The sequence below is a fragment of the Chironomus tepperi genome, unplaced genomic scaffold (assembly GCF_022539635.2).
Source record: "Chironomus tepperi strain 1889 unplaced genomic scaffold, CSIRO-AGI_Ctep_v1 contig_335, whole genome shotgun sequence".
NCBI classification, from domain to species: Eukaryota; Metazoa; Arthropoda; class Insecta; order Diptera; family Chironomidae; genus Chironomus; species Chironomus tepperi.
In genome coordinates this window covers 3827607-3853182 of record NW_027226457.1, presented here as the reverse complement: position 1 = coordinate 3853182, position 25576 = coordinate 3827607, and the positions used below count along the sequence as shown (strand labels likewise).

The 25576-nt window shown below is 32.0% G+C and overlaps 1 protein-coding gene across 1 annotated transcript in view; it reads left to right on the top strand.

Annotated features, from left to right (window-relative positions):
* Positions 1 to 21413, top strand: part of LOC139093183 (hexokinase-like) — a 28743-nt gene extending 7330 nt beyond the window's left edge. The window contains exons 2-7 of the mRNA XM_070643793.1: positions 16865 to 17431; positions 17651 to 17892; positions 18970 to 19006; positions 19090 to 19208; positions 19923 to 20208; positions 20287 to 21413. Coding sequence (XP_070499894.1) covers positions 16865 to 17431; positions 17651 to 17892; positions 18970 to 19006; positions 19090 to 19208; positions 19923 to 20208; positions 20287 to 20541 — 1506 coding nt within the window. The 3' untranslated portion in view covers positions 20542 to 21413. The remainder of the gene's footprint in view (positions 1 to 16864; positions 17432 to 17650; positions 17893 to 18969; positions 19007 to 19089; positions 19209 to 19922; positions 20209 to 20286) is intronic.
* Positions 21414 to 25576: the final 4163 nt, after the last annotated feature.

The following is a 25576-nucleotide window of genomic DNA, read 5'->3' as shown; positions in this document are numbered from 1 at the left end:
AAACAAAAAAAAAATCATGCACGATGTTTTTATTTACATTTTGTGTGTTGCTTTCTCAGACGACACGTGATGAAAATACAGAAGCGAGCATCTTGCTATGCTGGCACGTTTTCTTGATGCTTTCAAAAAAAATTTTTAAATTGAGTAAATATATCTCGAGTCTTCAATACATGAATGTGCGGATCATAATGATAAATGAGTAGGAAATGCATGGGATGAGGGTGATTAGAGCGCATTTTTTCGGGAATGTCAATTAGATGTCAAAATAGAGAATTTGTACAAGCTTTGTGGCCAGTAACAGAGTCAGATGGAAGGTATTTTGTAATAACTTAGGCTCCAAGTCGGAGAATGGTGTCAGTAAGGAAGTAAATAAGTAAGAGAGCATTTTAGTGGTTTTTTGGGTAGATAGAGTTAGAATTTAGAGTTTTGACGGACATAAACAGGCTTAATCGCTCTCTCCTGCTTGCTAGGACTAAGTAGAATACTTTCTCTATCTAGAGATTGCTAAAAAACTAGCTTTATAGCAGTTAAGGTACTAGAAATTGAAACCTAAAGTTTAGACAGCATCTAGCTCCATTTGTGGGTGTTTTAGGCCACTTGTAGAGTAGGAATGAGATTCCTGTAATGGAATCAGTAGTCAAGTAGCCTGTCAGTAGCCGAAAAGCGATGCAGTAGTCGAAAATCCCCCGATAAGTCAGTAGGAAGAGCATAGTACCGGAAATCTTAGGAATTGGGTTCAAACCCCACTTAGGATCTGTTATTCGAAATTATACTTTATCAGCTAGATCAGCATGCAGCTTAAAGAAAACATCCTGCATGCATTTGACAGAATCTTGACTCCAATCAGTTCACAATCTGTGAAATCTTGCCTTAAATGGCCTTAAATATTGCTTAAATCCATAACAGGATGTCAATACAATTGACGTTAATTCCAGAAATTACTTACCCGCATCTAATTACAGTCCAAAGATCAAATCAACAAAGCATTAAATTAAATAAACATAAAAATTATCTCCATACTTGTAAACACAGACAAACTGCGTAAATTATCCCCGTATTTACCCTCAAAAAAATATAAATTTAATCCTCACATGAATAAATAAAAAAATTATGGGAGTGTAAATCATATGATGAACTGTCCACTACTTCTTATTCATCATATATGTATGACTTGAATTAATATATTATTTATGCATAGTAAACGGCAGTCATAATAATGTTGTACTGTTGACAACACTCATCTCCTTCCTTTCCATGTCACTTACTTTTATATCCAATTGACCGATCATTTGACAGTGAATTATGACGATCACATTCACTGACCTCAAAATGAGATTTACGTGCCGCAGTTCCTCAATCGGCTCATGTTGACGAGATGCTGTTGCTGATGATGTTTTTGCCTTTTTACGTAATTGCCAACAATTTGTATGAATTGAAATAATATTCCGTTGTCGAGTAGTTTGTGGATTGTTATTATTGAGACGAGCCTCCCGTTTTTTTCAACATAAACAGTCTCAACTCAATTTACTTGTTTACGCTTTCAGTGTCTTTGTTAGACGTGCCTTATCTCGCCTTTTTTGCTTATTGCTAACGTTTAGTTTTATTTCCATAGGAATAATCAAGTTCATTAAAAACTATATATGTGCTCGGATCTGATAAGAGATAGTGATTATTATTTTGTGTTAATTCCAGTTAAGACTCAATTAAAACTTTGTATAGGCAGGAAATTTTTTAGTTGATCTTCACAATTTTTAATTTTAATGGGTATTTGAGGGGATTTTGATGGATTTTTTGAGGTTATGAATTAGTTCTATTGTAGCTTTATGGATGGATGATGGGCTTTGATATATTGAGCTCCTAGAGCAGCACATCGTATCTGGTAGGGCAACGCTACTTAGCCGTTTTGAGGGTAAGACGCGAAGTTGTCCTAATGAATCTGTGACGGCTGATTTTGATCCACTTTTATGGCCAAAAATGCAGTTCATCTCGTTTTTATGTTAGGGTTTGTTGCTCATACTGTCAGTTAGTGATCGACCCTTAACAGATGCTACATACCTAACTGCATAGCATCATATGCACATATGATAAAGCTAGTCAATATAACCTGTTCTTAAGCCCAATTCAGATAGGATTCGAACACTTACTTTGAATACTTACTTGCTTCCTGTACTTTGCTGGCCGTACATATCAATTATGATCCATAGCCTCCCTCAGATGTCGCCTTAAGCCACCTCTATAGACCACATACTGACATCTAAATCAACAATTTTCCAATCGACCATTTAAACCAACTTTCAGACATTTTTATGACTTACCAATACCAAACTTGTATCATCAATTACCAGACGCATCTTAAACCCATTATTCTTTATTAATGTCTTAAATCTCCCATCAATTTTCCCACAAAAAAATGTATGCGCAATAAAAATTCACTTCTAATTGGACAAAATTCACTTCATTTGACTGTCGCGCATAATGCTGACCTATTTTAAGGTCAAAAAGATCATTGAATAGAATGGCGCAATTGCATTAAATCAACATTTTTTATGTGCTATGTATAATATAGACAGTAAGAGACATTCACTGTAAATAGAAGTAGCAATACTAAATAAAAATAAAAAGAAAAGAGAGAACTTGTGTGTTTGCATGAGAATAGCAAGCAAGCCTCCACGTCTTACAATCTATTTACTATGTCGATGCATGTATCTTTAATGTAATTTGATACGCGATATGAATAAGATTTTTTATGAAACTGATACAGATACTGTTAGATGTCAAGGAATTAAAATGTACATTGATTATCAGGAATTTATTAAGTTAAACTTGAAAATAGTCGCATGACGTATTGCTGTATAGTTTGTAGAGCAAATTGAACTCTGTTTACGTGTGATTGAGCATCTTATTGCCGCATATTTTTGAAATTGAGTTAGTTACTCAATCTATGGTGTCAATCAGATTTGAACTAGAACTTTGGGTAGTTGATACTGGTTTGGTGAAGCTGAGTTGGATTTTTGAGCTACTTAAGAGCTCTAAAACTCGAAATTTCGCCCTCATGCTCCCTTACCCAAACAAACAAGGAGCTTGTTAGGATAATCTATTCATCAAGCTCTAATTGGACCAAAACATCAACTCCTTATAAAGCCAACACCCACTTTATATCCAAAATAACATCAACATCATTAAATTCCATCAATTTTCCCATTAAAAATCAGTCAAAAATCTTCTAAACAAGTTTGTTGCTCGGTAACACACGTTTTAGTCAATCAAATAAATCACCCGACACTGCTTGTACACAAAACAGGATCAAAGTACTTTCTCACAATATTTGTGTATTCTATCCAGACAATCTTTTCACAGAACATTCTATACTCAAAAGAATTACTGATAATCATCTTTAAATTTGCTTAAAAGGTTCAAAGATGAGCTCTTTATTGCCTTTTATGACAATTGGACGAGCCTCTAGAAAATATTGTGTGGTAAATACACACGACGGTAAATAAAAAAGTTTGTTTAAAGTGACTTGAATTGGTTTAAATTTATTTATTGTCGACTTTAAATTGAGGCTTAGTGGGCTCGTTCATGGAGAAGATTATGATGACTGAGAAATTTCTAGTTGCATAATGTTTTGAGTTTTTATGATTATTAGATGATTTGTGATATCCTTTGAGGGTTTTGATGGAATTGGAGAAGCAATGAGTTGGTTAAACTTGAGATAAAGTGGATAATTGCTTTAACTAGTTATTGCTGGGTAGTAAAGGTCAGGAATCCTTAAGTTGATAGTTTTAGGCCTTATGCACGTCGTTTTTGATGCAGCGTTGTTCAAGTCCTTCAGTTTGGCACTATCTAGTTCTAATTTTCATAGATCTAGTTCCAAAATTGATACCTACTCAAATTTCAAGCACATATCTATCCAGGAGCGTGATTATGGAGAAGTATTCAGGCTGGGGTGGGGCATGTTGGGGCTCAGAGCCTCCTTCAGTTCAAAAAATCCCTCATTTTGTCATAAAGACTGAAGGAACAGTGAACTGATCAGGACTTAATCAACTTAGATTCTAAGACAATGTTTAGTTCCATTAAATCACTCAAAATCACCTTCACACCCCATACCTGTCAATGTTCACCCACAATCTTGCCCACAAGACATAAATCCCATCACATCCATCACAAGATAATGCAGTCGCAATTCATTCTATGCATCCCATCTCATTTTATTGAATTAGTGCATTTTCAAGTTGAAAGGGTTAACGAGCAATTAAGATTAATGTGATTACATTCATTATTGGGAATATACAAAAGCATAGGAAAAGGGTCAACAAACTAGCAATTAAAGACACGTACGACTTGCATTTTAATGATGTGTACTCAATCGTTTAGTGCATGTTATTGACGTTAGAATGTAGAGTTATTTGAATAGTCATGACGATGAATTTCTTAAACTTAAAGCAGTGCTGGAAGTCAATTTCAATTTGAAATAAGTTAATTAATTTGAGTTGACTTTAGTGAAATTTTTAATTAAGACTTATTGGATGTTATTATGTCTGAAAGTTGTCTTAATTGGAATTTTCGAGAGTTTTATTTTGAGCTTGATAAGAAGCTTCCAAAAAACAATTTTTAATGAACAAACTTCTTAATTGATTTGCAATAATAACAAAATGATTCATTTTGAAATTGATAATTGGAACTTGGAGACATGAAAGATGAAGAAGTATACAGTTTTTTGGAGATGATTTGACATTTTTCATGAAGTTTCTTAAAATTTCTAGAAGTTTTAAGCAGAAGTTGTCAGTAAAGTTTGCAATCTTGTGGCCTTGGATCAGATTGTCCACTCTTTGCTGCATTATTGGGCAGCACTGCTCTTCCTTCTTACCCATTATTATAAATCTAGATCAGTGTTGTCCCAACTGTCTCACAGAAAGCACAAATCGTTGAAATGGTTGAAAATCCAGTCATAGGTCGACTGAATCTGACCTGAAGACGAATTCTTTTGAATATGGATGGGGGTCAAAGTCACGTCGATCTGGACGAGATTTTAGACCATTTGATGCCGTTGCTATTCGGGAGTGTCTTACTGATTTACTTTGTTGGTCATGCAGATCAATTGTGAACCAGATGTCGCCTAAAGATGACTTTCGTCTGCCAAATACCAATATCAAGTCCAATACTATCTCTATCGACAGCTTCCTTCCATTAGTTCCATGGATCCGGGCATGCCAGTTCACAAGAAAGTATGGACAGCTCTGATCTAGTTTCTAAAAATTTTTATAGACTATATGTCCCTTCCGGACAATATCTTGATTACATTAAACAGCAATTTCATCCTTTAAGAGGCTTTTAAGGAAGAATTTTAATGTAATTTCATATAAACTCTTCAGGAAGTCCATAAAATTTCATACATGAATTCCTTAACATATATTCACAAAGATTAAATTCATCTTTTTATGACGATAGTTATAAACCACAATAATTTAGTTTCTATCCAATCTTGTAGTTACTGCCAACCCTATTCAGACATAAATTTCCTCAAACTCAAAAGAATGTTATTTTGGGAAAATATTTAAAAGAACAAGAAATCAACTTGAAAGGGAACATAAAGTAATAAAAAATGAAAATTTTTCCATAAAATGAAGAACGACAAAAGTCATAAATAACAATAAGCAAAATTAAAGGCACAAAAAAAAGAGTTTCTAGACAATAAAACATTTTCTTAATAAAATGCAAACATTACAAAAATTATTCTATCCATAAAAGTGATTATTTACTGTAAATACATGAAATAGAAAATAGACTCGCGGTCATAAAACCTCACATTTGTAAATTTTCTCTTTTTTTTCGTCTAAATTGTTGTAATTTGGAAGCTTATATAGTTTATGTGAGTAAATGTTCAGCATACTTTATAGTGTGATTAGAAAAGAATTTTTGTAAGTGATATAAATATAGAGGAATTAAGTTTAAAGTTATATTTATATTTATTACTGTCCGTATTTTAAATTGTAGGTTTGGAGTTTAAATTACAGTCATTTTGAGTTAGTTTAAGTGCTAGAATTGCGAAATTATGGCAATTTCAAGTTTTTGAAAATATGATTTTAATTAGATTTTCAATATTTAAATTTGCAAATTCTAAATTAAATTTTTGAAATTCTAAATTAACTGAAATTTTAAATTGAGTTTTTCATCACTTAAATGATCAAATTTTTAACTTGAATTTTAAATTTTTCAATTTTTGTGATTTCCAATTTCTTTAATTTTCAAATATTTTTAATTTTTAAAATTTCAATTTTTTATTTAAAGTTTCATAAAAGTTTAATAAAATTTTTCAGTTTTAAAAATTCATGAAAAGTTTAATTTTCTTTAAAACTCAACATTTTAAATTGTTTGTCAATCTATTCAAAAATCATTCTCATCAATCTCAATATTCTTCACATATCCATCAATTCCAACAAATCAAAAAGACATTCAATCACGAATTCAAAACCAAAATGACACAAAATATTCAAATATTCAAATTTTTAAATAAAAGTGAAACATTAAACGAGATAACGCAACATAGTTATTTAAAAATAAACTAGGTAACTGCATCGATGCGTCACAAGAACCGGATTGTATTCATGTTTCTGTATCAGTTTTCATTTCTCTTTCTATTTCCTATTCATGCATCTGACATAAAGTATTTATGCGTGATGTTTTTGAAATTTCATAATGCGTCTGTCAATGTTGTTCCTTGTAAGCATTTTGTGAGTGATTTTTGACACTAATTATTGGGAATTGATTGATTGACTGTCAGATTACACTTAAGTTACGCATTTGGGCTGACAATTTAGACTCTACCTCTCAAATAATCTCTAAAATCAGCATCAAAAACGGTTAAAAATCTAAAAAATCAGCAAAAAATCCAAAAAATCAGCACAAAAAACTGTTAAAAATCTGCGCAGTTCCTCTAAAAAATCAAAACAAATTATCCCCACATTGTCACTAATTCAAGCTCATTTTCGGATAACATCGTAAAATGAACTGGTTGTCTAGCACAGATATAAACATACCAACATAAATTCACATATAAGATAGCGACTAGGTGCAAAAACCAGTTTGTGTCATTAATATTATAACAGGTGTACATAAGCAATTATCATAATAGTATGCTAGAGAATAAGAGACTAAGTGTTGTAGAGAGGAAGAAGAAAAAGACTTATGAGAATTTATTGCTTTCATTTTATCTGAAATATGTATGAAAATTCATGGCGGATAATTTTCTCAAGCATTAAAATCGTATAAAATGTGATTATCTCCATTAGAATGAAAATTATGTTTGAAAAAAGCAAAGAAGATAAGTAAATTTTGCTGAGATTTCTTGAATTATCTTAGCTGTTATGTTGTGGATTTGTAGGATTTTTAAATACGATTCAAGGTTGATTTACTTTATTTAAGATATTTTAAAAATTTATTTGGAATCTAACTTTTAAATTTAATTTTGAATTTTAAAGAGTTTTTAAAAATTTATTTTTCAAATTTAAATTTAAATTTTAAGTTTGAAATTTGAATTTGAAGATTTTAATATTAAAGTACTTTAATTTTTTCTAATTTTTTTAAAGATTTCAAATTTTTGAATTTTTCAAAAATTTAAACTTTTTGAAATTTTCAAAATTTTTAAAATTGGCGTATCAAATTTTAAAATTTTCTTTTGAATTTTTGTATAAAGATATTCTTAAAAATATTCAAATTTAATTTAAAATTTTTCAATTTATAAATTTTTTTAAATTTTCTTTTCAAATTGAAATTTCTCTTCATTTTAAATTTTCTTATTCTTATTTTTTAAATTTTTTTTTAAATTGAAATTTTTCTTTATGTTTCAATTTTCAATATTTATAAAATTTCTTTTCAATTTTTCAAATTTCTCAATGTAATGTCTCGATATAAATTCAATTGATTCAACGCGACGCAATAACAATTTTCCTTATAAAAAGCAGTTTAAAGAATTTTTTCAACATTCAGCAATGCGCTCCCATTCTTCAGTCTTTATCGTTAACTCTATAGTCGTGTGCTTTATTAAAAATAGATGAGAAAATATGGGTGTGTAAATTTCTCTGTTTATATAAATAATTTTTTAAAGATCAATTTTCATTTTGCTTGAATGGAAAACTGTTTACTTTAAACTTCTTTATAGGAAGCATGAAAAGGTTATGTAAAAAAATATAATAAATTTAAATGTTTCTTATATCCATCTTTTGTTCTCAAGATATATACGCAAAAAAAAAATCTTTTTAATTTAATTTTTTGAATGCTTGTTGATTTTTTTTTTCATGAATAAAGAGAATAAAGTGTCTTGGGGCTAAATATGAGGAGGGTCTGTGGATGTTGATGATAACTTAATGATGATTAGTTGAATAAAAAAAAGCTGAATGGAAAATTTTCATGTTGGGGTTCGTTTTGTGGATGAAAAAAAAGATTTTTTTGGAATTACGTAAATTAAATTTGTTAAAAATCTGTAAATTTTTTTTAATAATTTTTTTGGGTATAATATTGTAATCTATATTTATATGGACTGAGTACCGCTTCTGGGTACTGAGTACTGTGTCTAGGAACTGAGAACCATGTCTAGAAACTGAATATCGAGTCTGGGCACAGAGTATCGCGTCCGAATACTGATTACCGTGTCTGGGTACTGAATACCATGTCTGAGTATTGAGTACAGTATTTGGACACTTAATACTGAGTCTAGTTACTAAGTACAGTGTCTGGGTGCTGAGTACTGGGTCTGGCTACTCAGTACTGTGTCTAGGTGCTGAGTACTATATCTGATAGGTGTGTATTTCATGTACTTACTCAGGGATCGTTCTTCGATCAAAGCAATGGCCATTCTCATTCAGCTATTTACAATTTTCAACACAAAACAGTACACGAGGCTCAAAATCTAGCCAAGAAGATGACAAAATAATTGAAATTAAGAAGAAAATCCTTCATAAAAAATTTTTCCATCACAATTTTTTTCCAACGCAATTTTTTGATATCACTTAAGAGAATAAACAAATTTTTATAACAAGTCGTCATCTTTCTTGACAAAGAGTTTTGTTCTTTAAAATTTAATGCTGTACATGTGTCAAAAAATTTGGTATGCTTAACTCGGAAAGTATATGGGGTGGAAATGGGGGAGAATCCGGCTCTAGATCCACTTGACTTAGGGTTAAGGTCGAATGTAATCGAATCTAGTCTGAAAACAGAATCATGGTGGTCTAAGACTGGATAATCTGACTCTTTGTCAACTCTACTCTGCATTGAGATCGGATTCCATCGAATCTAGTATGGAGCTAGAGTCACGGTGGTCTAAGATCGGATATTCTGACCCTAGGTGGATTTGACTCAAGATGAAGGTCTGATTTCATCGAATCTAGCCTAGAGTCATAGTCACACTAGTCTGGGACTAGATATTCCGAGCATAGATCGACTTGACTCTGGCTTGAAGTCGGATTTCATCGAATTTTGTCTGGAGCAATAGTCAAGCTGCCCTGTGACCAGATTCTCCGATCCTAAGTTTATTTGACTCTGGCTTGAGGTCGGATTTGATCGAATATAGCCTGGAACAGAGTCACAATGACCTGGAACCAGATTTTTGCCCATTTCTACATCATGTGTCTTCCGGTAATTTAATATCTAAAGAATCTTCGAGGTGTGATAAGAAGCCTTAAAATTCTACATCAAAATGCCTCACACCTCCCATACATAATTCACACCTCTAAAAATTCAATAAATTCCTCAAATAATCATCAGGTGATGAATAAAAAAATTTCACTTTCATTCCGATGAACTTCTTCATCCTTAATATCACGAACTTGAAACGTGAATGATTATTGACTGTATTATTATGCAATTAAAAAAGATTCTCGTGAGGCCATAATTTGCCGCCAATCGGAAGAGGCACAAAACACAGAAAAAAAAGTTATCAAAAAAAAAGTTTAAAAATAAATTTTTCGCATGTTTATCAGATATGACTACATGTGGTGATCACATGTGAAAATTTCTATTTTTTTCGCAAATATTTTCATAGATGTTAAATAATCTGACGTATTTAAAAAGAGTCTAAAAATTGTTCAAGGTCATGGTTGGAAGTTCAAAGTAACTTGTTTGCATGATTTATGGACGAACTTATGCAAATTTTTTTGGTATTTTAGTTCTATATAAAAGAATGTCTGAGAATGTCTGAGACATTTTGATCCATGTTTATGTGATTAATGTGTATATTGATAATGGATTTAAATGGAATATAGAATTGTGAGACAGAAGTAAAGTGGCTGTTTTACTTATTTACTTCGATGGCCGCACCGTTCAACTGTGATCCATGGCCTCCCTCAGTGACTGAAAATGGCTGTTAATGTAATGGATATTACGACCATCTGCGATTTCAAGGTTAGAATGAATCAGGGTTACATCTAGAGGTTCAAATACCGCACCTTCTTATTCCTAATTTGATATTTTGTACGAAATTTTTCAACTTTCTAAAGTTTTTTGAGATTAAACCCCTAAATTCCCCAAAAAGCTCTTAAACCGAATCTAGCACTAAGTTAGAATGAAGCATCTTAGCTCGACTAGCACAAGTCAGGTAATTGATCCAAAATATGTCACCAAGCCGGTGTAACTCTTACTTCTGGTGTTTAATTTAAGTTGAATCCGGCCTCAAGTCAGAAGTCTTGTAGGATCGGATTTGAATTGAAACTGGCTCAAAGTCAGAGCTGCATACGTCGATCTGATCCTGGATTTTGTATCAATTAACCGAGTCAATCTAATGCTAAAATTTGTCATGTTCTATCCCTCTTTTCATTCAGTAAATCCATGCAAAATCAGCTAATCAGCTCCAAAACCCTTCAAAACATAAACAACATTAATTTCACTTTCAAAACAAATCCAAAAAGAATTTCAATTATTTCATTAAGCACAAATCTATCATCACAATTAAGTTACAACATATTCATGAGACCCTCAAAATTAATCAATATTAATTGTACTTTGAACAGTTCAAGATTGTTCAGTCAACCCAACAAAAAACATAATTACAACAGCCGTATTAAGGCAAAACCTTGAATATTTTCACTTACATAACACAAAAAATTAAATTTCTTTGTCCTCAATTCAAGGTAAATTTTTAGAACTTAATAAAATATAATAAAAAGCTTCATTGAAGGTCGAACTCAAAAATCGTCTTCAAACGGATCGAAAGACGAGAACATTTTGACTTTCAGACGAGCCCTGAAAAGGTCACCTCTAATTACAATCTCTTTCTTTGTTTCGATTCTGATTATCAGCTGAAAAGTTTTATGATTTATTTTAGAAATAGTGAAGAATTTTGCTTACGCAAATGGGGTAACAGTTGTGTTTGTTAAGGCACACACGAAATATATAGCAAAATATTTGAATAATGATAAAAATAGAATTGTAATTAATAGTTTGAGGATTGATAGTTAGGGGGGTCTGAGTTTTGAGGGTGTGGAGGGGTGTAGATTGACGTCAGGAAGGATTGATGGGTTTGGGGAGGTTTGGTGGCTTAAGGATGGAATATTGGGAGAGTTTAGACAATTTTGGTAGATTTGCTGTCCTGAAATTTAGAAAATTGCATAAATCTCTGAATACCCTGCCATATCCCATACATGACCCCCTAAACTCCCCAAATCTTCATCAAATTTCCAACATCCTCACTGTCTCTTCCTCAAACTCATCCTACAATCAAGAAAATTCTAGAAAAATCCAAAAATACTCAAAAATATTGCTTAGAAACTTCGTGAAAAGAAAAATCAACAAAAATTAACATCTTAAACTTTAAAAATAGATCACATGGGAGTCGTAGCTGTATAAAAGTCAATAAAATCCACTTGCGTGTCACACACACACACGAGACTAATTATTCTATGTCACACTTTTTATTTTATCAAACGACGCAAAAAAAAGTTTTTTTTTTCATAATATTTTTTACATCTTTTTTTCAAGAGCAAGGTCAATACTGTGATATACATGAATGGGAATGTACGCGTTGTGCCAACAGCCGTTTATCGATACGTAAAGTCAATATTGTCGTGTTAATAATTTTTTGGATGTTTTATCATATTATTTGGGGAGATAAGGGAAGTTGTTAATTTATGGGAATGCAGAGGTGGGTTTTGTGGGGTTTGAGAGCAGTTTTGGGGGTATTGGAAGATTTTTGTAGGGGTCGAGTGGTTTTGAAGGTTGAATTGAGTGCAGTTTGTGAGGCTTTTGTGAAATTTTGTAAGAAATCAGTCATTTTTTAAGTTTAAAGGCATCCTATAGGTCAATTTGGTTGAATCTTGTTAGAATTTGATGAATTTTGACTCAAAAATCCAATAAAATTGCAAATTTAGTACCAAACATCCAGAAAATTCTTCAAAATATGAATTGACCCAACAGTAGTAATCCTCACTATCCAAATCTCCAACTACACCCCATACATCCACTCAATCCCAATCCAATAATTTCCCACATTATCCCCAACGTCCTAAGCTATCATTCAAATAATAAAGTAACAGTAAACAAATTTATTGAAATATGATTATGTCCCACAAATGTATCGTTGCTAATAACAATAACAATTAAGTTGACGATAACAGCTTTTTACGATGTACATTCCAGTACAACTTCTAATACCCATAACATTAAAAATGATAAGTATGTCTTGAAAGATACTTTTTTTTTTGATTTTTTTTCTGTCCCATGCGACATTTAAATAAAATTTATGTAAAGACGTAATATGTCTTGAAATAATTATGATTGGGGGATTTAAAAAAATATTTTATAATTTGACATAGACTGATAACTTGAGGAGGTCAAGATGAGGTCCGGGTATTGTCGCAAAATTGATATTGTCTTGCTTTGTTATAGATTAAATATTTTGTGGTTTGATGAGTAATAATAGAGTCAAAATTGATAGAGTAATGCTGAATGATTTTGAAGGGTTTTTTGGGGTTTAAACCGGATTTTGTTTTGATTTTGTATTGTAATAATCGAATTGACGTAATATAATCGAGCGACTAAAATGAAGAAGGCTGAGCCAAGGGAGCTATATCGACGTCAAATTGGAAACTGCTTCCATTTAGTGTTAATAAAGCTTTCATCTTTTGTGCCGCTCGGGATAAAATTTGACTAGACTTCTAGCTTTGAGATTGCAATTTTGAGTAACTAATAAAGAACTAGATAAGCAGTGGAAGTTAGATCAATCATTATCATCATAATCTGTTCAAGGCTTTGTGATAATTTGGCCAGCTAAGACATATACAGAGAGGGAGGGAGGGGTGAGGGCATGTACAAAGAGGAAAGGGGAGGAGGATGATAAGTATGCTTTCTCGCTATCGGCATATCCCGATCCTGAAAAATCTCGGTATCCCGAAAATTTCAATTCGATCTCGATTCCGAAAATTTATTGGGACCGGGATTTCGAGAAAGCATACTGATAAGGGCATGTACAGTTAGGAAGTGGGGACGTGTAGAGACAGTGAGGACATAAACAGGAGAAGAAGAGCATATATTTTGGACATAATCCAAACATTTAAAGGAGGTTTGGGATTGGAGTGTCTCGAGTTTGAAGGTCAAACCAAGATGTGAGGATATTAGGCCATAAAGCTCTAGTTGTTTCAGAATTTTGAAACTTTTCCTGCAATTTTCCACTCGAAAAAATTCAAATTAATTCAAAGATTCACACATTTACACAAGAAGTTTATTACCTTACCCCCAACCCTCATCCATCACACCACGAGAATAAACAAAAGTTATGCCATAAAAACAGAAGCAGTCAGATAATAAATTTAATAAAAAAAAATCAAAAGGCACATCACACATGAAGACAACACATGTTTTGTGCCTCAGTTGGGGGAGTGTTGATGATACATAAAACAAAATTTATTTATGATTTTCGATGCAAAATCAATAATGTTCATGTACATCATTTTTTGAGTGTGGGAGCGACAACAATGCGCGAAATTTTACCATCCATAATAACATCATCAATCTTTTAAATTTCACTCACAAATACACAGAGTACGATGGCAGTTCCTAAAAAGCTTAAAGTATTCTTCGTATATTTTGTGCCTTTCATCATCATCATGTTTGCTCTCTCTTTTTTTCATATGCCATTGATTTCCCAATGGCAGATTGATTGCTTTATGTAATGCTTGTAAATGCCTACATAAATTCACTATTCATTTCATCATTTTCGTTTGTTGACAATATTTTTTTTTTTGGCTTCTTTTTCCTATTCAATACCGTTATTGCTTCTGCCATTGATGTTTGGCTCTATTGTGTCTAAATGAAAGTCAAGTTCAATGATTACGAATTTTTGCTGAGGAAACTTTATTTTTCTTCTTTTGTTGGTAGAATTGATGGAGGAAGTTGGTGACTGGAAGGTTTTTGGGGGTGTGTTGGTGGAGAAGTGATTGTTTTTTGGATTATTGAGGACTTTCCAAGGACAACAACTGTAAAAAATGGGTCAAAAACAGCCCATTTGGTGCCATCATGGCAACTTCTCGTCTTTCCGTTAATATGGCGACAAAGCGGTGTCCTAGAGATTAGAACCGGATATGACTGGATTTCTTGTCTTTTCTCCTTCATGTGCATTGACAGGAACTGGCACCAAGTCGGCGAATAGTTTACCAAACTCCACATTTTAAACACTTAGTTTCATCTCGATTTTAAATAATTTTTGAGCAGCTTTTGAGTATTTTGATCTTTTTCACATCTTTGGACATGAACTAGGATTCAAACCCAGAGCCTTTAGCACTCAAATTCAATTTTCTACCACTTTGACACTTGATGTCATTTGAACCTTAACAAAGTCAAATTAAAAAGTCTTTTTTTTTTAAAACAAAATTGCAATCATTTAATCTTCTGTCATAAAGCCACGAATGTCGTTTTGCTGTTTCAAATTTCAGATCAATACCTATGAAATTCAAGGGGAGAAAATCAATTTCTGTCTCACAATATTTTTTATTAAAGAAAGAAGAAAATGAAACGATTATTAATGAATCAAAAATTTTTTTTTGTTCCAACAAATTGCTGACAAATTTTGTTACAATTTTTGATGAATTGTTAATGGATGGGGGGATGCTTGAGATTTTTTACTCGAACTTATTTTGAGAATTTGAGGAATTGATGGAGGTGTTGTTGAAAAATATAAAAAAATTTTGATCTATTTGACTTTAAGGCTCAAATTGGCACAAATCTGAGATTTTTGACTATTTGACTGATTAGTCTGGTTACAATATAAAGGCAATTGCATGATTATTAGCTGAATATAGCTATGGGTATGGTCTACAGACCTTCTTGTATCATCCAAGGATCAGATCTCATTTGAAAATTGTTGGAATTTTTCACGAAACCGCTAGAAAATTGGAGACTTTTCCATATAGAGTGGTAAGAGTGGAGGGGATAGGGTAGGAGTTGGTTCGGAAGGAAGGAAAGGAAGTGAGTTAGCCTCCTGAATGCGCCCATAAAAGCCTTTATATTCACATCAATCAATCGCCAATCTCACGCAATAATCAACGTGCATCTTACTATAGATTTACGTACTTTATTATTTACTATATATTCAACCCTATCAAAACAACTGAAAAACAACTGTCAGTTCCCCATATTTACAAAATCATTAGCTAAACAAAAATCATTTCATCATCAGCTCATCCCAAATGTTCATTCACATTTCGAAACAAACAAAAAAGTCATCAAGATTTTATATTTTTTTGTGTCTCTCAGACTCAGCAGCGTAAATAATAAATTGCAAAAGATACTGCAATAAAAACGTGAGCTTCACGAAATTAATCTCATTTCACACATTGTATTCGGGTGTTTTTTTGTATGTAGCTGATGTAGTGATAAGTAAAAATGTCCGCATTGACGCTTCTTGAAGGTCTTTTGAGTTCAATACTGTCGTAATCAATTTTTAAATGCGATTTTATTGGGGATTAATTGAGTTGAGGGATTGGCAGAGCCTATAATCTCTGATTAATAAAGTTCTAGATCTGAGATTGATAATTATTCAAATTTCTAGAGCAGATGTGGCTTACTGTTCGGACTAGGGGTTGTTGAGTAAGGGGACATGCTTGCCAGGGTCAGATACAGCTCTGTTTGTCATAGTCACGCTTATACAAACCTAAAGTAACACAAGGCATACTCAAAAGAGTATTTTAAGCTGGGTTGATACCTAATGCAGCACTGGCTATCGACAACCCCATTCCATCAATTCTCCAACCCCCATTTAAACCTCACAATCCCCAAAAAATCCACACTCCCATCAAAAAATCAGAATATCAATCAATTCCATCAAGCCAAGCCCATTCTCATCCTAATCCTAAGCATCTATAAATTTCCATAACTCGTTTCATACCTTTCCGACTAAATCCCCATCAAAATGTCAAAAAATGATACAAAATGTTTTTAATTGCTGACCCTTTTATATCCATTATCGTATCACGATGGATAAAATCTCTGATTTTTCAGTTCCAATATTTCATTAAAATTCATGAAGACGCACACACACACACACACACGCAAATTTAATAATTTTTACTTTTATTCATTCCCATTCACCATAAAAAAAAGTTTTAAATATGTAAAAAAAAGTCACAGCAGTAAATATGGTGCGGCACATCCAACAAAAATGTTATCGCAAAAGTTCATATGGGAATTATCTTAATTACACTTTGATGAGGGCAAATGTTACACATAGAGATGTTTCATTTCCATTTATCAGTTGACAAGGCATCATTGAGGCATTAAAAAGGGTTGAAACGCGACATTTCGATAATTTTTTTTTTTATTTCCATTGTGACCTTTTTCTGATCTCTAAAAAATCTGCTCTTTTTGTTTTCTCGCACGAATTCAGGTGAAGGAGCTTTTGAGGAAATTAATCCTCAACAAGGATCAAATTCATCGAGTCGGTGAGGCATTCAAAGATGAAATGCGAGCAGCATTGGGCGAACAGAAATCATCACTTCAAATGGAAAATACTTATATTCCGGAATTACCTGATGGTACCGAGGAAGGTACTTTTTTGGCACTTGACTTGGGTGGAACGAATTTTCGTGTTATTCTCCTTGAGCTCGCACGTGGACAAATTTTAAAGGAAGAATTTAAATTTTATCACATTTCTGATGAGGCACGTTTAGGTTGTGGCATTGAATTGTTTGACTATTTGGCTGATTGTGTTAAAGACTTTATGGGATTAAAGGAAATACCAATTGATTCAAAAATGCCAATGGGATTTACATTCTCATTTCCAATGAAACAACATAGTCTTCATTCAGCTGAGCTTGTTACATGGACAAAATCATTCAATTGTCCATCAGTTGTTGGTCGTGATGTTGTTGAGCTGTTACAAAATTCATTAAAGAAACATGGAATGGAGAATATTGAAGTTTTGTGCATTTTAAATGACACAACTGGAACTTTGGTGAGTATTGTTGATTTTTGTGGATTATTGGATGATCTTGAACTATTTTGGCACGAGAAGGATGTGGTCTACTGAACAAATACCCTTTTCATGGCAACACACTTGCTATACCCCTAAAATATTCACATTCAGTGCCAAAATCCTGTCAAAATCATCACCAACCTCCCAAAAAATTCAAATAATCTCAAACATTCTCATTTTCACCCCTAAAACAAACAGGTCGAAGGTGCAAGACTGGATAAAAAGACACGTATTGGTATGATTTTAGGAACGGGATCAAATGCTGCATTTCTCGAACGTGCTGAGCGCGTACAACATTGGGAAGGTGAAAGACACAATGAAAAGCATGTCATCATCGATATTGAATGGGGTGCATTTGGTGATAAAGGCACAATTGACTTTATTCGTACAGAATATGATAAAGAAGTTGACAATGGATCACTTTTGAAGAATAGCTTTACGTAAGTGCTGTAAATGTTATTTTTATTGATTCATGTTTTCTGTTCGTCTTCAAAAAAAATTTAATGTAGAGGAATAATGGATAATGTAAATCCATAAGTGAATGTGCAATTGATGGCTGGATGCATCAAACAATTTTCTATCAGATGGCACATATACTGAATGTTGTGCTGATTGTGAATTGTCTGATTTTGAGGAAGATGATGCAAAATTGTGCATTTTAAGGCTGTTAGGGTCGTCAAAGCTGCTTTTAGATTTATTGGGATTTGAACCTTTGTATTCAGGATCTTCAGAGTTTTGAGGGACTTCATTAGGAATTGAACCTATGAATCCTGCTGTAATTTATAGCATTTAAATACATTCAGACTAGAACCTGAAGCATATCTTGTTATATCCTTAATAAAAGGCTGCATTAAGCCCTCATCCCTAATCTTAATCCAAAGATTAAATCATCATCTCCAATTTTTCATAACATTACTTTCAAAAAAATCACGCAAGAAGTATCTCAATGAGGCATGAGATGAGAGCACATTCTCATTCATCTAGCATTACTGTTATTATTGCTGTATCACAATGGAGGCAATGGTTAAGAGAGGAAATTTTTATTCCCCCTTTCATTTCATATTCGTCTCTAGTTCCTCTTGTTCTCGAGTTCTATTTTTTTCATGCTTATTACTTATGATTGCACTTAACTGTTGGAAAATGTTGAGATTTCCTTGGGGGGATTTTGGTAGGAAATTGTAGAATTAGATGTTGGGTTTAGTGTAGCTGCAGGTAGCTGTTGGATATGACTGATGACTAGGATATATGCAGCTAATTCGAAGAATCAAATTGTTTAGATTTTGGTCAGCAAATTGGAGAATTTCATACAAAAAACTGTCAAGCCTCGCCATCCTCCCTCCCAGCTTCACTTCCATTGGATAAGCCTCAGTTATACCTAAATCCAGCACAATTTCCCCACACGGATTTGAAGATAAAACAGAAAAAAAATATTGCATGAAAAAGCTCTTATTATTCATGTCTAATATTATATTTTTATTTCTTTTCCTTCATTCCTATTTTACGCTTATTCACAATAGATTTGAAAAGTACATCAGTGGAAAGTACTTGGGTGAGGTAAGTGCACAACAATAGAACACATTTACATCATGAATTTCTGATTCCATTCACATACAATTTTTCTATATTTAATATCATAGGTATGTCGTGTTGTTCTACGAGATTTAGTTGACAAGGGTTTGCTCTTTTCAAAAGCATCAAAGGAACTGTTTCCAGCACCATGGAAATTTGGCACTGACAATGTGTCACATATTGAAGAGTAAGTGGAAATTTGTCCTTTCTTCACTCATTTCCGGTGACCTTTTTTTATTCTATCTATTGCTCAACAAGAAGTCATCAGTGGCATCTTCCGTGTCGTATTGGGTGTCAATTTGTTCATTGACTTGATTTTTGTTTCGAAGAATGAGATTGTGGGCAGTTTGACATGTTGTTGGCTGTTCAGTCATGGTATTGCTAGGTAGAAGTTGGTTTTGAGTTAAATTGGGACTTTCCTGTAAGTTAGATAGTCAGAGCATCTGTTCGTCCATTTATTAGGTCCCAATATTAGGGACATAGCCAATATAATTGAGTAGAAGTAGGAACTGGATCCTTATTTGACCTTATTGAGTTAAATTTTCAATTTTGGTCTAAAAAGGTACAAAAAACAACAATTTGGGTACCAAACTATTTCCTCAATGATTAGACCTGACTCCATGACTAACAACCTGACCATAGGAAGCGCCTTCGTCACTCACAATCGTCTCCACCCATTCAATTCATTCTTCACCTGTCTAATTTGTCTATTTTCTGTCAATTGTTACACTTATGACACCAATCCGATTATTGTCACATCCACAACAGCAACTGATGATGATACATTGAGTAGAATAGAAAATGTTATCGATTATTGATGACAATAGCTCATCGACGAAACATCCGTTCTAAACGATAATTGATATTCTTATTTCAAATATCCTTTAAAAACTCATTCTAGAGATGCATTAACTGGATCTAATACGATGACTGTCAAGGTATTTGATAAATTCAATTATAAATTTAATGAGGATTACGATGAGGATGACATAAAGCTGATTCAATATGCGACTGCATTGGTATCATATCGTGCTGCATTGCTCGTCTCAATTTGCACAGCTGTCTTATTGAATCGTATGAATGAAAAGGACATAACAATTGCTGTTGATGGAAGTGTATATAAACATCATCCACGATTGAAGAGATGGATGAAGCAATTAATCAAGGAATTGGCACCTGAGAAGGAAGTAAGATTGTCTAAATTGACATTTTTATTAGATATAAAAATTTATTATTTTCAATTTTTCTTCTTCCTTCCCATTTAGTTCCATTTGATGTTAGCTGAAGATGGCAGTGGAAAGGGAGCTGGTCTCGTTTCATCCATTGCACAACGTATCAATGCAAGAAATGACGAAACTCCCATCACAACAGCACACACGGTCAACAACGATCATAAACGTCATCATCATCAAGTCAATGGCTGTGCTAAAGTCCACACAAATGGAGTGAATGGCTTCCATAATGGAAAAATCACAAGTGCTGTAAATGGACACACAAATGGATATTCTAATGGTCACTGATATGCGGATGGAAGAAGATGAAAAAATGTTGAATAGAAATTCTTTATTTCTGTTGTTGTGTATATTGTTAAGGCTTCTTAATCATCTTGAAATATTTAAAGATACTTTTTTCTTAGACTCACTTACTCTCTCATTTAGTCCTATTCATAAAAAATAAAATTGTATGTAAGCCATTGATGTTGAAAAACTTTTCTTTTTGAAGTGTGCCTGTGGAACTGGTCAGGGGTGTACCTAATGTTTCAATTTTGAGGAGCAAGAGGAGGGACTAATTGGAATTTGGAGTTTAGGTTTGTCTCGAAAAACAAAATTTTGCAAAATTTAGTCCAAAAAAGTTGGAACCCCCTCTGGATACGCCCCAGAAACTGATTATCAATATTAAAAATTTCATCCGATTTTTCATGATTTTAAGATATGAATCTTAAGATTTATGCTTAGTTACTGCCTTATGGTTGCATCCAGCATACATCTTAGGATATTGGTCATACAAGAACTGATCTAAATTGGCAAAAAAGGGCATGAAAGCTAGTTTTATAGCTTGAACCCTTATTAAGCACTTTAGAACACTTTACCCCGATTCTTGGCCTTGCTACCATACTCAAACCTAGACTTACACTTAATAGTAGGTTCAGAATTCTTCTTTTGATAACATTACTGTCTGTAGTCTGCATAATGAGACTTATAGGCGATTTTGTAGTGCATTTGATTCAAAAAAGGACAAATGAATAACTTCTTGTGACAAGTCTCGAACCTACGATCACTGGATCGGCGTATAAATATTAAATTCACAAGTATGAAACCACTACGCCACAGAGAGCCAATCCTACTCACACCAAAGTGGACAATAATCTGTTATAACCAGTCAAAAGCAAGGCAATGTCAAGCAAATGATTAGTCCTAACGGTCTTTTGTCCACTCGGGACACATTCTCTCCATCCAACAACTCTTCTTCAAAATGTCATTCAACAAAGTTAGTTCATCACTGTTTGTCCCTCAGCTTACATACAGCTAGCTACTGTCTGTTTATGTTTTTTGAGAAAAAAAGTTTTTTGAAATATTTTTGCTGAAGCCATTTTCATTATTTCTATTTTTCCTTCTTGCCTGCCTTTCTTCTTCGTGGTCTCTTCATAATTTTGTTGCTATTGTTGTCTTGGCTTCTAAATGAAAGAAGAAAAAGGCAAAAGACTGAAGGAGGAAAAAAGTTTTAAGAGACAAAAAAATGTTTCTGTTGATAGAAGTTGAGTGGGGGTTAAGGTGGGATGTGAAGCATTTCTTGGGGATGTGATGAGGAACCTTAAATATTTTGATGGCACCATGTGACCTTAAATTGTGAATTTATGAGGAATTTAGATCGAATTTCCACAGAAATACTCAATTTAGGAACAATTTCAGTAGTAACACCTTAACTGACCTAAACCGTCGAATGTACAGCTCAACATCCTTCACAAAACAGCTTCAAACATTAACTATGAATGGAAAAACTTTCATGTGACATTTATGAGACTTCTTTTAAGCTCCCTAAATGGGCATTCCATCTCATGGTGGTCCCTTTGACCTTTTTATTATCATTATTGTCCTGAAGAATTAAGACCAAAATTTTTTTTTTCACAAAAAGACATTCAACACACATGCATGCATGCGCATTTACAGACAGATAAGAAATTTCAAACTAGAAAAACTTTTCTTTTTGTGTTTCAAGATGAAATCGAGAGTACAAAATGAAATCAGTGAAATGAATAAAAAAAAAGGGAAAATTGTAAAGTTTTTTTTAATTTTATTTTATTTTAGAAAAGAAAAAATTGTTGAGAAAAGCATATATGTAGAAATTAATTGAGCAAATTATACATTAAAGATAATGATTATAATGTTAATAATATTAACTATACAGACATATAAATTTTCATGTTGTGATTCTTTGTGGAATATATGTTTTGAAAATGGAGTTCTTTTGGGGATGAACTTGGGGAGGTTTGTGACCTTTGAGGGTTCTTTTTGGTTAATTAACATGAATTAAATTTTAGAAAATATTTTAAAAATTTTTTGGGGTAGATATACATGACTGTATTAATTAAATGCAAAATTTATGAGACTTAATTTTAAAAATTAAAAAAATTTTAATTTTTTAATTTTTTAAAATAAATTTTAAATTTAAATTTTAAAAAAATAAATAAATTAAATTTTAAATTAAATTTAAAAAATTAAAATTTTAATTTAAAAGTTTCAAAATTTTTAAATTCAAATTTTTAAATTTTAAAAAAAAATTTTTAAAAAATGAATTCAAATTTTTAAATTTAAAGAATTCAAATTTTTAAATTTAAAAGAATTCAAATTTTTAAATTTAAAAGAATTCAAATTTTAAATTTTTTTTTAAATTTAAAAGAATTCAAATTTTCAAATTTAAAAAATTCAAATTTTTAAAGCAAATAATTCAAATTTTTAAATCAATTAAAATTCAAATTTTTTTTAAAAAATTAATTTTTAAAATTGAAATTTTTAAATAATTAAAATTTGAATATTTTTTAAAAATTTAAATGAAAATTTAATTATTTAAAAACAAAAATTAATTAATTTAAAAAAACAAACCCCCAAAAAAACCACAAATTAATTCCAATTTAAAAACATTTTCACAAAAAATATAAACTATTTATCCACAGACTTTTTATTTTCATTTAAAAGATAGAAAGAAATATAATTTTTTTTTTGGATTTTGTGAATCTCAATTTATGGTCATGATGAAATGAGCCATTAAATAATGTGGAGCTGATGTTGTCAGTTCTAATTATGAAAGTTTATCTTATTTTATATTCAAGTGAATTGATGGATGAGATTTTAATTTGATAAAAAAAAATTGAGAAAGTTTTTTATTCATTTTATAAAAAAAATTATATGAAAATTGTAAAATCAAATTATTGTATAGAATTTAAGAGTAGATAATGTTAATAAAGATGAAAAATATATAATTAGTTAAAAAATAAATTTTTTTTGTATTTTTTCTTCAAAATTAAAGTCTTTTAACATTTATTGAATTTAATTAACTTTAAAATTTATTTAAATTCAAAATTTTAATTTTTTTTGTTTTAAAAATTATAAATTTTTTTTTTTTTAAATTTTCAAATTTTCATATTTTATTAAATTGGCAAAGAGCAGCTAGCAGTAAAGTCAGCAATAGAGATGCCAACTAAGCTTCTCTTGCTTCTGTGCCTCTACAAATGGATGTGGGATGCTAAAAAATTGTCATAATATGTCTAATGTACATGTTCTAACTCTCAGAGACATTTCGACTCTATCCGTGTCTACAAACATCAAAAAATCTCCCAAAACACAATTTTTTAACATTTTTTTCAGTCTATAAAATTGGTTCAAAAGTTACGACATGAATAATCAATTTCTAGTTTATTACTTTGACAAGCAGTAAAGTCAATAAGTCATCACAATAATTTATAGCCATGTCTAGAGTAGATAAAGTAATTTTTTGTGTAAGTGCTACTAAATTTATAATCAGTTCTTAAAACTTTAAAAAGGTTTATTTGAATTTCGGACTGGAACTAAGAAAGAAGGCAAGACTTTTATAGACGGTTTTAATGGAATTTTAACCCTTAAATAATACACTCCGGGGTTTTAATAAAAAGCTTTATGGTGCTTTTAAGTTGATTATTCGTCTTTTGAGTCATTAGTTTGGAAATTAATTAATTTATGTGAAAAATTAAACATTTTTTAATGGACGGATGGATTAAGGGATTTTGCTATCAATTTGCCTCTTTCCAAAAGTATAGCACTGTCCCGGCAATTATACAGCAGATGGCTTCCTTAGTAAACCACAACAAACCTCAAGAGTCATCCAATCATACAAAGAATCTCCTCAAATAAGCAGAAATTCCAACTGAAACTCAAGAAGTTCCACCTTAAAAATCTCAATTCTGCATGTTTCACACATCAGCAACCAAGAGCAATGCAATCTCATCAGGATATACCTTCAAAAATTAAGAAATTAAGACCAACAATGTCAACTGTGCTCATCCCTTCCATTAAAAAAAGGCCTCCTCATTTTAACGGTCATTTAAATTTCAAATTTTACGACACAACATATGAATTCATGTCCCCCATAACTTGATATGAAATTGTGCATAAAAATATTTAAGTAATAAAAACTAAAATGTGACAAAACTTTACAAACAATATCCTTAAAAGGGCTTCATATTGTGTGTGTATTGGGTATGAGGGACTATGAAGCTTAGAAAACTTTATAGCTGTGTAAATATTACAACAATTTTTTTTTGTGTTTCACTTTTTTATTATTAAATCGCTTAAATTCCCTTCCATTCTCTATTTGACTTAAAAGAGCAGTTTTATGGTATGGGAGAGGAACTTATGATAATATGGAAGCTTGGAAGCTTTAGAGACTCTTTTTTTTATTTTATGGACGGAGAAAAAGGGGCCATATTTTTGCTACTTTTATTATATTGTACATTCATATGATGTTTAACTCTTTATGCTGTTGATAAAGAAGCCACTGTGAAATAACTAAAAAATGTATTGTAGATGTGGGTATGGAGAGATGTTAGGATGAACTTTGGTTGGTATGGAGAGTGTGAAGTGAGCTTTTTTTGTGTAAAAGGACATTAACAATGAAATTTAAGTTGGAGCAGATGAAGCTTTGAATCACCTACAGACTAGAATGTAGAAATTTTGAAAAGCAGTGTATTTGAGACGGGTCTCTAATTAAGTTCAAAAGGTGGGAGTCAATCTGAGTTAGACAATGAAAATTCCGAGAAAATTCATTTAAGGATGCAAAGTAGGAGCATGCTTTCGAACGTCCTTAGAATCAGAGTTCGAAGTCGATTAAAAGATTGACCTGAGTCGACTCGACTTCATATAAAATTGTGCTTCTGTTACAAATTATCTCTATCTGACTAAGGTTTCCTCAAGTCTCAAATTTGGTCAGTTCTCAAGACCGAGACCGCGACTGGGAATATAAGAAAATTTCTTGTCATCGACAAATCTCGTGAATGTCACCTAATCTCAATATCATGAACCCTTT